General features: G+C 48.0%; 1 protein-coding gene across 1 annotated transcript in view; it reads right to left on the reverse strand.

Annotated features, from left to right (window-relative positions):
• The window catches only part of PPP1R7 (protein phosphatase 1 regulatory subunit 7), a 229,391-nt gene that overhangs the window by 86,189 nt on the left and 126,957 nt on the right, over window positions 1-16,245 (reverse strand). The window contains 3 exon segments of the mRNA XM_030215930.1: window positions 14,735-14,774; window positions 14,777-14,831; window positions 14,833-14,865. Of these exon segments, the coding sequence (XP_030071790.1) occupies window positions 14,735-14,774; window positions 14,777-14,831; window positions 14,833-14,865 (128 nt within the window).

The following is a 16,245-nucleotide window of genomic DNA, read 5'->3' on the forward strand; positions in this document are numbered from 1 at the left end:
AAACAGGGCTAGCATCCAAAGCTCGGCTGGGATTGGGACCCAAACGGGAATCAAAAGCTTGACTGTAACTGGAACCAGGAACTGGACCGGGATCAGGAGCTTGACTAGACCTGGAACCCAGTGCGGCCTCAGCATCCTGGCTGGCACTGGAACTCGGAGTGGACTCAACATCATCTTGGCTGGAACTCGAACTCGGAGTGGACTCAGCATAATCTGGGCTGGAACTCAAACTCGGAGTGAACTCAGCATCTTGGCTGGAACTGGAACTCAGCTCGGACTCTGTATCTCGGCTGGAGCTGGAACTCGGAGTAAACTCAGCACCTCGACTGGAACTGGAACTTGGAGTAAACTCAGCGTCTGAGCTAGAACTGGAGCTTGGAACAGACTCAGCATTTGGGCTGGAACTGGAACTCGGAGCAGGCTCAGCTGCGGGGATGGAACTGGAACTCAGAATAGATGCAACAGCTTAGCTGGAACTGATGCTCTTCTGGTTGGACTGGAACGACCTTCTAAGCCGTCTCCTTTCGGCGTTGGCTTCAGGAGTAGTCCGCAGGGCAGGCTCCAAGAGAAGACTGCGGCGGTACTCACAGAGCGTGATAGCAGGATCAATTGCAGAAACTGGGTTTCTCTGGACCCCAAGCCGCTGAACTCGCCTTCTCTCAGCTACATTCGTGGGTATTTTCCAAGGCTGGATCAGAACAAAGTCTATCACGGTACTCTTGGAGCGTCATCTCATCATTAAGGGCAGAAACTGAAGAAACCTTTATAGGCTGGATGCTCAGCCTGGTTATCAGGAGCAGTCCCGGGATTGGGACCCGGACTGGAATCAGGACTTGAACCGGGGCTGGGACTCGGACTGGAATCAGAGTCTGGACTGAAACAGGAACTCTGAACCGGAGCTGAATCGGGACTGAGACCCGGACTGGAATCAGAAGCTTGACTGGCAGCGCCCCTCAAACTGGACTCAGAAGCTTGACTGGCAGCACCCCTCAAACTGGACATTACTGAGGCTTGGCAGAAAAAAAACCCTCGGACAGGGATCAGAGGCTCGGTCTGAAGCACCACTCAAACTGGTCTCAGGAGCTTGACCGGACGGGTCACTTGGACAAGATCCGGAGGCTTGACCCGGAGCGCCACTCGAACAGGAATCATAGGCTCAATTGAAAGCGTCCCTCGGACGGGACTCAGAGGCTTGATTGGGAACGCTGCTTGAACTGGAATCGGAGGCTCAGTATGAAGCACTCCCCCGGACTGGACTCAGGTGCTTAGGTGGCAGCGCTACTTGAACTGGAGTCAGAGGCTTGGTTTGAAGTACCCCTCGGACCAGCTTAGGAGCTTGGCTGGACGACATCCCGAACAGGAGCTGAATTGCGACAGGAACCCAGATTGCTCTGTACCAACTGCTGGGGAGCCCTGAGCGTGGGCCTTCCACAGCATATTCTTTCAGCCTCCGCTCCTCAAGAAGTCCGGAGCGGTATTCATAAAGCTTAGTCGAAGGATCGATATCTGAAACTGGGCTAAGGCGGACCCTATGACCCTGGAGACGCTTTCTCTCAGCTGCCGCTTGCAAAGTATCTCTCAGGGTTGGGTCAGACAAAAGTTTCTTCCGGTAATCGCGGAGGGTCAAAAAACGATTCACAGAAAAAATTGGGTTGATATAGGGATCCGACCACAAATTAAGAACTATGTCTGGATTGTCCCTAAGGAACAAGGTCATGGGCAGCAAGCCCCGCTGGACGGATGATCTCGCCGGACTCATGGTCTTTGCATTCTGTCAGCACTGGGTTTGTGAGCCCTTGGACCACTACCGTGGAGCGGCCGTGGCAGGCAAGGTCATTCATCAGATGGCAGATTTTCAATTTACCTGGGTACACTGATTTGTCAGTTTTAGAGCAATATATAGGGATTTCAATAAAGTTGTATGCTAGACCATCTTGATAACGTCATAACGAGAAACTACTCATATTCGAGGACTGTTCTTTAAATAATTTCTTCAATACAGTTTTATGTCTCACCTGTTCAACCAAATGCTCCAAGTACGTTACAGCTAATACAAATTTTCTCTAGATGTCATTAGTCAAGACTATTCCTAAAATATATGGCTAGAAGTCTTATATATGTTTGTGCCTCTATTATATTCCATATATAGGAAGGCTTATTTTATACAATTTATATGGAAAATAATGAATAATCCTTATAAATGTGTAATCCAGTACTCTATGAAATATATTTGCTGAAATACATTTGTCCCTTACCAAATTTTTCCATTGATTTGCTGTAATTTTTTGTTGTCTGGTAATTCCTTCTTTCAGCTCAGTCAGAACCAGTGCTGGAATTCTGGTACCATGAACTTTGACCATAAATTCCCAGAAACACTTTCTCCTTATTTTAATAAATCTTTCCAGCATTGCTAAGCCAGTCATTGCAGCCAACATTGTGAGGTCAGAAGCCATGCACTAGCACTCCTTCCACCTTCCCTTAGCAGCTGAAGTTTTAGCCTTTCCCTCATTGACCCAGCAATTGCAACTTAAAGCTTCTCTTCATTGCCAGATACAGTATACGTGGGTAGGTGATTGGGACAGCAGTAGCCTCTTCTCTACACCTTCTTGCTACTGTAATAACTTGCTACACATCACCTTGAGAAACATCATGAATGTGCAATTTATAAAAATGCATAAATAAAATTTTCAGTCATTCCATGTTAGCTCCTAGATCCAAAGAAACTTTGTTGAGCCCTGAACTAAGGGCTAGTAAAGAGGAGAAGCCAAGGAAACCACCTTTTTGTTCTGTTTCTTTACAGGCAGTTTTGGGAAGAATGGAGTCCAAAGATTTTTCAATGGTTGGCCACCCGGTTCAAGAAGATGCTACTTTCTTGCCTTTCCCTTCTTTCCATGAGTATAATAAAGCTTTTTATTTTGTTATTTATTTTTCTGTCTCTCTCCCCACATCCCAATTTAACATTTGTAAACTACTTAGCTTCTCTTGTGATATAGGCAGTATATCAAATAAAAATGAACTTGAACCTGAAGCCGAGCAAAAGGGAATCCAGAGAACACTGCAGGTTGCTTTTGGAAGTCAGGTAAGTGCAGGAACATTCTCTTTTGGATTTACAGTGAAGACAAATGAAAGCTACAGAAAAATTACTAAAACAAGGATTAATGTGGAGTAGTTCCCCAACTATGGGCCCTGGCGCCAGCTCCCCAGTGCTAGGAATGCAAGGTTTTAGACACTTCTCATTAGGTAAAGCGAATGATACATACCTGTAGCAGGTGTTCTCCGAGGACAGCAGGCTGATTGTTCTCACGACTGGGCTGACGTCCATGGCAGCCCCCACCAACCGGAACAAAAACTTTTGCGGATGGTCCCGCACGCAGGGCACGCCCACCGCGCATGCGCGGCCATCTTCCCGCCCGTGCGCGACCGTTCCCGCTCAGTTGAATGATAAGCAAGGAATGAGGAAAAAAACACAACTCCAAAGGGGAGGAGGGAGGGTAGGTGAGAACAATCAGCCTGCTGTCCTCGGAGAACACCTGCTACAGGTATGTATCATTCGCTTTCTCCGAGGACAAGCAGGCTGCTTGTTCTCATGACTGGGGTATCCCTAGCTCTCAGGCTCACTCAAAACAAGAACCCAGGTCAATTGAACCTCGCAACGGCGAGGGTATAACAGAAATTGACCTACGAAGAACAACTAACAGAGTGCAGCCTGACCAGAATAAATTCGGGTCCTGGAGGGTGGAGTTGGATTTAAACCCCAAACAGATTCTGCAGCACCGACTGCCCGAACCGACTGTCGCGTCGGGTATCCTGCTGGAGGCAGTAATGAGATGTGAATGTGTGGATAGATGACCACGTCGCAGCTTTGCAAATCTCTTCAATAGTGGCTGACTTCAAGTGGGCCACCGACGCTGCCATGGCTCTGACACTATGAGCCGTGACATGACCCTCAAGAGTCAGCCCAGCCTGGGCGTAAGTGAAGGAAATGCAATCTGCTAGCCAATTGGAGATTGTGCGTTTCCCGACAGCGACCCCTTTCCTATTGGGGTCGAAAGAAATAAACAATTGGGCGGACTGTCTGTGGGGCTGTGTCCGCTCCAGATAGAAGGCCAAAGCTCGCTTGCAGCCCAATGTGTGCAACTGACGTTCAGCAGGGTGGGTATGCGGTCTGGGAAAGAATGTTGGCAAGACAATTGACTGGTTAAGATGGAACTCCGACATCACCTTTGGCAGGAACTTAGGGTGAGTGCAGAGCACTACTCTGTTATGATGAAATTTAGTATACGGAGCATGAGCTACCAGGTCTTGAAGCTCACTGACTCTACGAGCTGAAGTAACTGCCACCAAGAAAATGACCTTCCAGGTCAAGTGCTTCAGATGGCATGAATTCAGTGGCTCAAAAGGAGGTTTCATCAGCTGGGTGAGGACAACGTTGAGATCCCATGACACTGCAGGAGGCTTGACAGGGGGCTTTGACAAAAGCAAGCCTCTCATGAATCGAACGACTAAAGGCTCTCCAGATATGGCTTTACCCTCTACACGATGATGGTAAGCACTAATCGCACTAAGGTGATTCCTTACTGAGTTGGTCTTGAGGCCAGACTCTGATAAGTGCAGAAGGTATTCAAGCAGGTTCTGTGCAGGACAAGAACGAGGTTCTAGGGCCTTGCTCTCACACCAAACGACAAACCTCCTCCACTTGAAAAAGTAACTCTTTTTAGTGGAATCCTTCCTAGAGGCAAGCAAGACACGGGAGACACCCTCAGACAGACCGAACGAAGCAAAGTCTACGCCCTCAACATCCAGGCCGTGAGAGCCAGAGACTGAAGGTTGGGGTGCAGAAGCGCTCCGTCGTTCTACGAAATGAGAGTCGGAAAACACTTCAATCTCCACTGTTCTTCGGAGGACAACTCCAGAAGAAGAGGGAACCAGATCTGGCGGGGCCAAAAAGGCGCTATCAGAATCATGGTACCGTGGTCTTGTTTGAGCTTCAGTAAGGTCTTCCCCACCAAAGGTATGGGAGGATAAGCATTCAGGAGGCCGGTCCCCCAATGGAGGAGGAAGGCATCCGACGCTAGTCTGCCGTGTGCCTCTAGTCTGGAACAGAACAGAGGCAGCTTGTGGTTGGTCTGAGAGGCGAAAAGGTCCACCGAGGGAGTGCCCCACTCTCGGAAGATCTTGCGTACCACTCTGGAATGGAGCGACCACTCGTGCGGTTGCATGACTCTGCTCAGTCTGTCGGCCAGACTGTTGTTTACACCTGCCAGGTATGTGGCTTGAAGAAGCATGCCGAACTGGCAGGCCCAACGCCACATCCCGACGGCTTCCTGACACAGGGGGTGAGATCCGGTGCCCCCCTGCTTGTTGATGTAATACATTGCAACCTGATTGTCTGTCCGAATTTGGATAACTTGATAGGACAGCCGATCTCTGAAGGCCTTCAGTGCGTTCCAGACCGCTTGGAGCTCCAGGAGGTTGATCTGAAGATCTTGTTCCTGGAGGGATCACAGTCCCTGGGTGTGAAGCCCATCGACATGAGCTCCCCACCCCAGACGAGATGCATCCGTCGTCAGCACTTTCGTGGGCTGCGTAATTTGGAATGGACATCCCAGGGTCAAATCGGTCCGAAGTGTCCACCAGTGCAGCGAATTGCGGCAACTGAGGGACAGGCGGATGACATCTTCTAGATTCCCGGTGGCCTGGCACCACTGGGAAGCTAGGGTCCATTGAGCAGATCTCATGTGAAGACGAGCCATGGGAGTCACATGAACTGTAGAGGCCATATGACCTAGGAGTCTCAACATCTGCCGAGCTGTGACCTGCTGAGACGCTCTGGTCTGGGAAGCGAGGGACATGAGGTTGTGGGCCCTCGCTTTGGGAAGAAAGGCCTGAGCCGTCTGTGAATTCAGCAGAGCTCCTATGAATTCCAGAGATTGGACTGGCTGGAGATGGGACTTTGGGTAATTTATCACAAACCCCAGCAGCTCCAGGAGGTGAATAGTGCACTGCATGGACCGGAGAGCTCCTGCCTCTGAGGTGTTCTTGACCAGCCAATCGTCGAGATATGGGAACACGTGCACTCCCAGCTTGCGTAGATACGCCGCAACCACCACGAGGCACTTCGTGAACACCCGTGGGGCAGAGGCGAGCCCAAAGGGCAGCACACAATACTGAAAGTGCCGTGTCCCCAGGCGGAATCTGAGATACTGTCTGTGAGCTGGCAGTATCGGGATGTGAGTGTATGCGTCCTTCAAATCCAGAGAACATAGCCAATCGTTTTTCTGAATCATTGGTAGAAGGGTGCACAAGGAAAGCATCCTGAACTTCTCTTTGACCAGGTATTTGTTCAGGCCTCTCAGGTCTAGGATGGGGCGCATCCCCCCTGTTTTCTTTTCCACAAGGAAGTACCTGGAATAGAATCCCTGCCCTTCCTGCCCGGGTGGCACGGGCTCGACCGCATTGGCGCTGAGAAGGGCGGAGAGTTCCTCTGCAAGTACCTGCTTGTGATGGGAGCTGAAGGATTGGGCTCCCGGAGGACAATTTGGTGGAGGAGACGCCAAATTCAGGGCGTATCCGCACCGCACTATTTGGAGAACCCACTGGTCGGAGGTTATTAGAGGCCACCTTTGGTGAAAAAGTTTTAACCTCCCCCCGACTGGCAGATTGTCCGGCATGGACACTTTGATGGCGGCTATGTTCCCATGGATCCAGTCAAAAACCTGTCCCCGGTTTTTGCTGTGGAGGCGCCGGGGGCTGCTTAGGCGCACGCTGTTGACGGGAACGAGCGCGCTGGGACTGTCCCTGTGCCTGATGAGGCCTTCGGGCCGGCTGGGAGTACCTACGTTTGTTGTAGGTGTAGGGCGCAGCCTGCCTGGCCCGGGAAAAACGTCCACCTGCTGAGGTGGATGCAAAAGGTGCCCGGTGGGAGAGCTTGTCGAGGGCGGTTTCCCGCTGGTGTAGTTGGTCCACCAACTGCTCGACCTTCTCACCAAAAATATTATCCCCCTGGCAAGGGACATCGGCCAGCCGCTGCTGGGTGCGGTTGTCCAGGTCAGAGGCACGCAGCCATGAAAGCCTGCGCATCACTATACCTTGGGCCGCAGCACGAGATGCCACATCACAGGTGTCATATATACCCCTGGACAGGAACTTTCTGCACGCCTTCAGCTGCCTGACCACCTCCTGAAAAGGCCTGGACTGCTCCGGGGGGAGCTTGTCGACCAGGTCTGCCAGTTGCTTCACATTATTCCGCATGTGTATGCTCGTGTAGAGCTGGTAGGACTGGATGCGGGTCACGAGCATAGAAGATTGGTAGGCCTTCCTCCCAAAGGAGTCCAGAGTGCGAGACTCCCGCCCCGGGGGCGCCGAGGCGGTATCCCTCGAACTCCGTGCCCTCTTGAGAGCAGAGTCCACGACCGCCGAATCATGAGGCAATTGAGGCCGCATTAACTCTGGGTCTGAGTGGATCCTGTATTGGGACTCCACTTTCTTGGGAATGGTGGGGTTAGATAAAGGTCTCAACCAGTTCCGAAGCAATGTCTCTGAGGACATTGTGCAACGGTACTGTGGAGGACTCTCTAGGTGGTGATGGATAGACGAGGACCTCGAGCATCTCGGCCCTCGGCTCATCCACAGAGACCACGGCAAAGGGAATGCAGATAGACATATCCCTGACGAAGGAGGCAAAGGAGAGGCTCTCAGGAGGCGAGAGCTTCTCTCCGGTGAAGGAGTGGGGTCGGAGGGAAGGCCCACAGACTCCTCTGAGGAGAATATCTGGGGTCCTCCTCCTCTCCCCACGAGGCCTCTTCCTCGGTGTCGGACATGAGCTCCTGTAGTTCAGACCTCAACTGGGCCCGGCTCGACTTCGAGGCACCGAGTCCTCAGTGGCGTCGTCGAGCAGTGGACTCCCGCGCCGGCGGGGATGAAGCTCCCTCCATCGACGTCGACGGGGACTCCACCTGCGTGGCAGTCGAGACCGGCACCGCAAGCGGCGTCGAAGGCCTCGGCACCGGGCTACAGCACGCCGGCGCCTCCATCAACGGCGCCAGGGGGGGGGCACAGTCTGGCGCATCAGGATCCCCGGAAGGATGGCTCGGAGGCACTCGTCAAGGCCCGCTGTCGGGAAAGGCGAGGGGGCCGGTAGAGGTGCCGGAATCTGCTCGGGTCCAGGAGACGGCACCGAAGTGCTGGTGCCCTGACGTAGCGATACCTCTACCACCGAGGGGGAACACTTCTCCGGCGCTGCCGCTTCTCGGCGTCGAGTCATCTCTGGAGCCGGTAGCACCATGCGCCGTGGGCGACCGATGACGGTGCTTTTTTGCCTTTTTTCCGGTGCCCGTAATCGGCGCTCCTCGAGGGGATCGGGTCCGACAGGGTTCGGTCCCGAGGGCCCTGGGTAGAGGGAGTGACTGGGGCCGATTGCCCACGCGGCCGCTCACCCCTGCCTTCTCCGGAAGACCGGCGGGCCAACGGGACCTGTGCTCCTGGGGTCGGTGCCGATTTCCTGGACATCGGTACCGGTACCGAAGATCCGGCCGTCGACACCGATGCCGTCGACGTCGAGGGGCCGGCGCAAGTTCCGAAAAGATGGTCCCGAAGAACTTGCCTCGCCACCTGTGTCCGTTTCCGTAAACCGAGACACAAAGTGCACGTCTTAGTATCGTGCTCCGGCCCGAGGCACTGGAGGCACCAAGTTTGAGTGTCGGTTTGCGAGATATGCCAGCCGCACCGACCACACTTCTTAAATCCACTCGGGACCTTCGAGGCCATCGACGGAAAAATCGCGTCGGCGAAGTCAAAGTCGTCGATGGTGGTGGTAAAAATCACACCTCGAAAAATAAATCGACCGCACGGCCACAAGGCCGCAACGAGGCGCCCCCGCTAAAAGTACGAGGGGAAAAACAAAGTTTTCTTTTTTTTTATATAACAAAAGAAAACAATCAAAGAAAACAACGAAGAAAACAACGAAGAAAAACTCGCGTCAAAGGCGCGGTCCGGTTTCCGGGGCTGACAGAGAGAGAGAGACGAACACAGCTCTCTCCAGCGCGGAAAAGAAAAGACTGAGCGGGAACGGTCGCGCACGGGCGGGAAGACGGCCGTGCATGCGCGGTGGGCGTGCCCTGCGTGCAGGACCGCCCGCAAAAGTTTTGTTCCGGTTGGTGGGGGCTGCCGTGGACGTCAACCCAGTCGTGAGAACAAGCAGCCTGCCTTGTCCTCGGAGAAAATGGGGGATATGATGATGATGGAGATTTTTTTTTTGTGATATTTGAACACATTGCTGTATCTGTGGGATGGACACAGGAGCAATCGGTGGTTATGTTAGGCAAAGTTTGACAGGGGAGGTACTGGCTGCCTACAGGGCATGTCTCTGACTCAGGCCAAAAATTATTTAACTGCAAAGGTAGCAATAAAGGAACATCTTGGTCTAACTAGGGACCATTCCATGAGGACATTTAGAGAAGTTTCCACTGGTCCTCTAGAGAGACCCTGAGCCCTTGCCCAGAATGTTTAAATAGCCTAATGGTTAGTGCAATGGGTTGAGAATCTAGGGAACTAGGTTTGATTCCCATTGCAGCTCTTTGTGTCTCTGGGCAAGTCACTTAACCCTCCAATGCACCAGGTACAAAACAAGTGCCTACTATAATATATGAACCACTTTGATTGTAACCTCAGAAAAGCAGTTTATCAAATCTCATCCCCTTTCCCTTACTGCGTAGGATTTGCTCATCCACTCCTACCCTAGCAGAGATCAATTTCATGTACCTTTGAGACTGAAGGGGGGCCGACTCAAGAAAAATGTCACGAAGTATTTTTCACGGAGAGAGTGGTAGATACTTGAATTCCCTCCCGCGGGAGGTGGTGGAGATGAAAATGGTAGCGGATTCAAGCATGCGTGGGATAAACATAAAGGAATGGATCCTCAGAAGCTTAGCCGAGATTGGGAGGCGGGGCTGGTGTTTGGGTGGTGGGGCTAGTTCTGGGCAAGACTTCTACGGTCTGCGCCCTGAAAATGGCAGATACAAATCAAGGTAAGGTATACACAAGAAGTAGCACATATGAGTTTATCTTGTTGGGCAGACTAGATGGACCGTGCAGGTCTTTTTCTGCCGTCATCTACTATGTATGTAGCAGGATTTGCTCATCCTCTCCTACCCTAGCAGAGATCAATTTCATGTACCTTTTTTTTTTTTATAATTGCTTATCCATAACTAATACAAGACAAAGAAGCAATATATTCACAACTGAAAAATATTACAACAAAAAACAAAAGCATTATATAATCCACAACTAGGGAACTGAAAAAAGCAGATGTTCGAGATTTTCAAGTACCTTTCTGACTCCATATGCAACTTTCTTTAAGTTAGTTCCTTATTCTTTACCTAATTCCTGTTATTCTATCTGATCTGTGTATATGTTCCACCTCCGCTTATACCCTATGCTGTCTAATAAGATACTTATTGTGTATTGTGCTGACATTGTAAGTAGCATACTATGCTGTAACATGTAGTGCTATTTTTCCTGTTGTTATTGTCTATTGCCTATGTTCAGATTAATCTTGTTCTACACCACCTTGGATGAATGTCTTCAAAAAGACAGTAAATAACTCCTAATAAAATAAAATACATTTACAGTATTTTATTTATTACAGTTGTACCTCACATTTTCCCACCTATTTGCAGGCTCAATGTGGCTTACATAGTACCGTGAGACGTTAGCCACCTCGGTGAAGAAACCAATACAGAGTGATGATATTGTCAATGAGATAAATGTGTTACAGACATATTAGGGAATCGTAGAGAAGAGGAGTTGTATAGTGTTCATTACAAGTTTTGGTTTCTTTGTGGTTGCTGGGTTCAGGCGTTTAAGTTGGTCAGTAGGGTATGCCTTTTCAACAGGTTGGTCTTTAGTGATTTCCGAAATTCAGGTGGTCGTACATTGTTTTTACAGTTTTTGGTACTGCATTCCAGAGTTGCGTGCTTATATAGGAGAAGTTGGATCCATAAACTGATTGTACTTGAGTCCTTTGCAGCTAAGGTGGTGAAGATTTAAGGTATGTTCGTGATGATCTGGTTGAGTTTCTGGTTGGCAGGTCTATGAGGTCAATCATATATCCCGGGACATCGCCATAGATATTTTGTGGACCAGGGTGCAGATTTTGAAAGTAATATGTTCTTTGATTGGGAGCCAATGTAGTTTTTCTTGAAGGGGTTTGGCGCTTTCGAATTGCGATTTTACAAATATAAGCCTGGCTGCCGTGTTTTGAGTGGTCTGTAGCTTCTTTATGAGTTGTTCTTTGCATCCTGTATAAATTCCATTGCAGTAGTCGGCATGGCTTAGGACCATTGATTGCATCAGGTTGCGGAATTTTGCCTTCGGGAAGAATTGTTTCACGTGTTTAAGTTTCCACATAGAGTGGAACATTTTCTTGATTGTAGAGTTGACTTGGCTCTCGAGTATAAGGTTCCTGTCGATTGTGACACCGAGGATTTTCAGGTTATCTGAAATATGGAGGGCGTAATCTGGGGTGATTAAGTTTGTGGGTATGTTTGTATTGTATTGGGATGAGAGGAAAAGGCAGTGTGTTTTTTCTGTATTGAGTTTTAGGTTGGAATGCATTGGTATGCAAGCCGAGGTGATTTCGTTGGAGATTTCAGTCAAATCATGTTTGAAAGGGATGTATATAGTAACGTTGTCTGCGTAGATGAATGGGTTGAGGCCCTGGGTGGATAAGGACTTGGCTAATAGGGTCATCATTAGGTTGAAAAGGATCGGTGATAGTGGCCCCATCTATTTTCCTCCCCAGTGAACGCATTTATGCCCAAGGCATTTGTGCATGTTCTTTATAGAATACCACTGAATACTTTGCTAACATGTACGCGTGCAGTAAGTGCTAGTATTCTATAAGTTTAAGTGTACATAAGGTAAAATTTAGGTGACCTGTTACAGAACGAAGTATGTGCTTACTTTTGATACATGACAAAGCGTTCCTGGGATTGTGTTTATGTTGGGGGGTAATGTACTTATCATATACTGGATTTAAACTAAATACACGTATTTTTAGCCCAAATAAGTCACTGGGCAAAAATGGCAGGTATAAGTACAGGGTCTTGTACACACTATCAGAGATTAACACCTATGAGCCATATCTACAAAAGGGCCAGAGCTGATGTATCTTTATATGATACATATCCTCTATCATTTAATAATCCTGAGCCAGATTATCCCTGTTCTATTTCTTCAAGCAAATGTTTGTACTCTGCTTTTAACTAATCCATTACATAATACCATTGAGATATCAGATAAAACATCTGGACGTAAAAAAAATGCCAGTTCACGTTAACATTTAGGGTTGTGGTCTTTTCACTGCAAGGCCTTGGGGCCAGTGGAAGCCCCCACTGACCCTAATCCTCCTGTTTACTAAGCTGCGTAATTGGCTGCCGTGCACTAATGCCGACACTGCCCATTGCGCTGTGTTGGCATTGCTGTGTGGCTTAGTAAAGGGGGAGGGAGTGTGGCCCCTGACTCTTTTACAATACACATTCTCCTGCTACCTTGTCTCAAGATCTGCTGCAGTTGTTCCTTTTTCTATCTGTGCCATGTAGTTCTATTGTTATTTATTAAATTTTTATATACCATCTGAAAGCATGAAAGCTATGAAAGCAGTATATACTCAGGTACAGTAGGTATTTTTCTGTCCTTACAGGCTCACAATCTAGGCTTGTACCTCATCCTATGAAGGGTTAAATGACTTGCCCAAGATCAAAAGGTGCTGGCAGTGGGATTTGAACCTGTCTCCCCTGGTCTTAGCTTGTTGCTATACCAATTAGCCTAATCTTTCACACGCAGAACTTACTTTGTAAGTTTAAACTGTGCACTTTCCAAACTTCCCATCCTCTGTAACCCCTAATTCTTCCTGTTCCTAAGCGATCCCACATGCTTATCCCATGCCTTTTAAATTCTGGAACAGTCAAGGTCCACTGAACAAACATGGATAAAGGTGAGCCAATCAATATTGCATATCTGGATTTTCAAAAGGCATTTGACAAAGTACCTCATGAAAAACTTCAGAGGAAATTGGAGTCATGGAATAGGAGGTAGTGTTCTATGTGGATTAAAAACTGGTTAAAAGATAGAAAACACAGAGTAGGATTAAATGGTCATATTCTCAATGGGGAAGGGTAGATAGTGGGGTTCCCAGGGGTCTGTGCTGGGACCCACTGCTTTTTAACATATTTATAAATGATCTAGAGATGGGAGTAGCTAGTGAGGTAATTAAATCTGATGACACAAAGTTACTCAAAATTGTAAATCGCAAGAGGATGTGAAAAATTACGAGACTGGGAGACTGTGCATTCAAATAGCAGATGACGTTTAATGTGAGCAAGTGCAAAGTGATTTATGTGGAAAAAAGGAACCTAAACTATAGCTGCGTGATGCAAGGTTCTATATTAGGAGTCACCGACAAGGAAAGGGGATCTAGGTGTCATTGCTGATGATACATTGAAACCTTCTGCTCAGTGTGTAGCTAAGAAAGCAAATAGAATGTTAGGTATTATTAGGAAAGGAATGGAAACAAATATGAGGATGTTATAATTGCTTTGTATTGCTCCATGGTGCAAGTGCACCTCGAATACTGTGTGCGATTCGTGTCACCCGCATCTCAAAAAAGATATAGTGGAATTAGAAAAGGTACAGAGAAGGGCGCCAAAATGATAAAAGGGATGGGACAACTTCCCTATGAGGAAAGGCTAAGCGGCTAGGGCTCTTCAGCTTGGAAAAAAAACAACTGAGGGGAGATATGATAGAGGTCTATAAAATAACGAGTTGAGTGGAACAGGTAGACGTGAAGCATCTATTTACGCTTTCCAAAAATACTAGGACTAAGGGGCATGCGATAAAGCTACAAAGTAGTAAATGTAAAGCAAAATCGGAGAAAATATTCTGCACTCAACGTATAATTATACTCTGGAATTGTTGCCAGATAATGTAGAAAAAGCGGTTTGGATGGCTTCCTAAAGGAAACGTCCCATAGACCATTATTAAAATGGCTTGGGGAAAATCCACTGCTTATTTCTAGAATAAGCAGCATAAAATGTATTGTACTGTTTTGGGATCTTGCTAGGTACTTGTGACCTGGATTGGCCCCTGTTGGAAACAGGATACTGGGCTTGATGGACAGTTAATCTGTCCCAGTATGGCAACACTTATGTACTTTCTCATGAGACTCAGAGTAGTGAAGGCACCAGGGCACCATGCCAGTTTAAACACACGCAGTCATATGATGCTGGAAAAAAATAAAATATCTGTTCCAGAGGCCAATAAGCCCTTGCCAGAAAAAATATAGAGGGGAGGGGGGGTTTAAAAAAAACTGACACTGAGTGAGGGCCATCTTGAAGGGGTTAAAACTTAAGTTCATGGCACCCACTTCACTGTGGACGTGCACAGGAGTGGATTTTGGATGGAGTTCACACGTGTATACTATAAAATTCTTTAAACGCCTACTTTCAGAAAGTATACACTGGTGTTCATTGCTAGTACCATATTTATATGTGATCTTTTGAGCTAATGCTAGTACTTTATAAAATCAAAAAAGCATGTAGTTGACTTTATAAAGCAGGTGTAACACAGGCACTTGAATAAATGACCCTCCACAAGCTGTAATTTGAACTTGTTTCTATGACACACGATACTGCTTTGCTCAATTTGTTTAAACCAGTAATCCTTCACTGGCACTCACTCAAGGTCAGTCAGGGCCTCCAGATTCTGGATCTCCTGGATTGGTTGTCATAGAGATCCAGCTCACGAAGCGTCACCAGCAATTCTAGGTTCTCAATCTGTTTTGATTAGATTCTGACGCAGGCACAGGGTCTACAATGGAGAAAGAAAAGATGGATTAAGAAACCAATACTAAAACAAAAACAAAACTGAGCAACCTTCACATGTAGAGGCTGAAGCGTATAAGGCATTTCATAACAAGAGAGCTTTTCCATACCCTTGTTCACTGCTAGTCCTATCACATATAGACTACTGCAGTGGGATCTATGCTGGATGCCAGGATTACATACTGAAAAGGCTTCAGACAGTCCAAACCACGGCTGCAAGGCTCATACTGGGGAAATCGCGCTTTGAACCTGCTCAACCTCTTCGGTTTCACACTACACTGGCTCCCGTATCACATTCAAATCTGTTCACTTACACACAAGATCATGTATGGTGAAAGCTCCAGAATATGGGAAAATTAGGTTCTTACCTTGGTAATTTCTTTCCTTTAGTCATAGCAGATGAAGCCATTACGTATGGGTTGAGTCCATCAACCAGCAGGGGGAGATAGAGAGCACTCAACTTTTCACAGTGCCTCATAGTCAGCCAGCTCCACTGCCTCTTCAGTATTGAAGCTTCCAAAGCACTATGGGCAAACCGCAATGGAATAACATGAACTTTCCTCACAGCGACGATGGCCCCTTAACAAGGGTATGAACTCAAAGGAGGGAAATGAACACATCCTCCTGGAGGAATAACCTCGTCCTCCTTATTGTATAACTGGAGGGGATACACGCAACCTCCTGGAGAGAATAAACTCATCCTCCAAAACATAAACTGGAGGGAATGGACTCATCCTCCTATAAGTGAACATGAATCCTGAAGGACTGTTTTCCAACTTCTCCCCAAGGAAGGAAACTTCATGAAACAAGCACAGAACCTGAAACAGATTCACAGCATACAATCATACAGGGAGGGCTCATGGCTCATCTGCTATGCCTAAAGGAAGAAAATTACCAAGGTAAGAACCTAATTTCCCTTCCTTGTCATCAAGCAGATGAAGCCATTACGTTTGGGATGTACAAAGCAATCCCTATATAGGGTGGGAACAGGTCAACCACGCGCTAGCACTTGTGCTCCAAAACGCGCATCCCTCCAAGCAGCCCATTCCAGCCTGTAATGTCGGGCAAAGAGAGCTTAGAAGCCCATGTTGCTACACTGCATATCTCTTGACGAGAGAGTGCTCCAGGTTCAGCCCAAGAGGAAGAAATCGCTCTGGTAGAATGCCGCCTAAAGGCTACAGGCGGAGACCGGCCGGCAAGCAGATAAGCTGAAAAGATAGTTTCTTTGAGCCAGCGGGCAATAGTGGCTTTAGACGCTGGAGACCCTCTGCGAGGACCTGATAGCAAAACAAACAGATGATCATAGATCCTGAAAGAGATAGTAACTCGCAGATACTGCAGCAGAGTCCTGCGCACATCCAACAGG

The sequence above is a fragment of the Microcaecilia unicolor genome, chromosome 10 (genome assembly GCF_901765095.1).
Source record: "Microcaecilia unicolor chromosome 10, aMicUni1.1, whole genome shotgun sequence".
Lineage (NCBI taxonomy): Eukaryota > Metazoa > Chordata > Amphibia > Gymnophiona > Siphonopidae > Microcaecilia > Microcaecilia unicolor.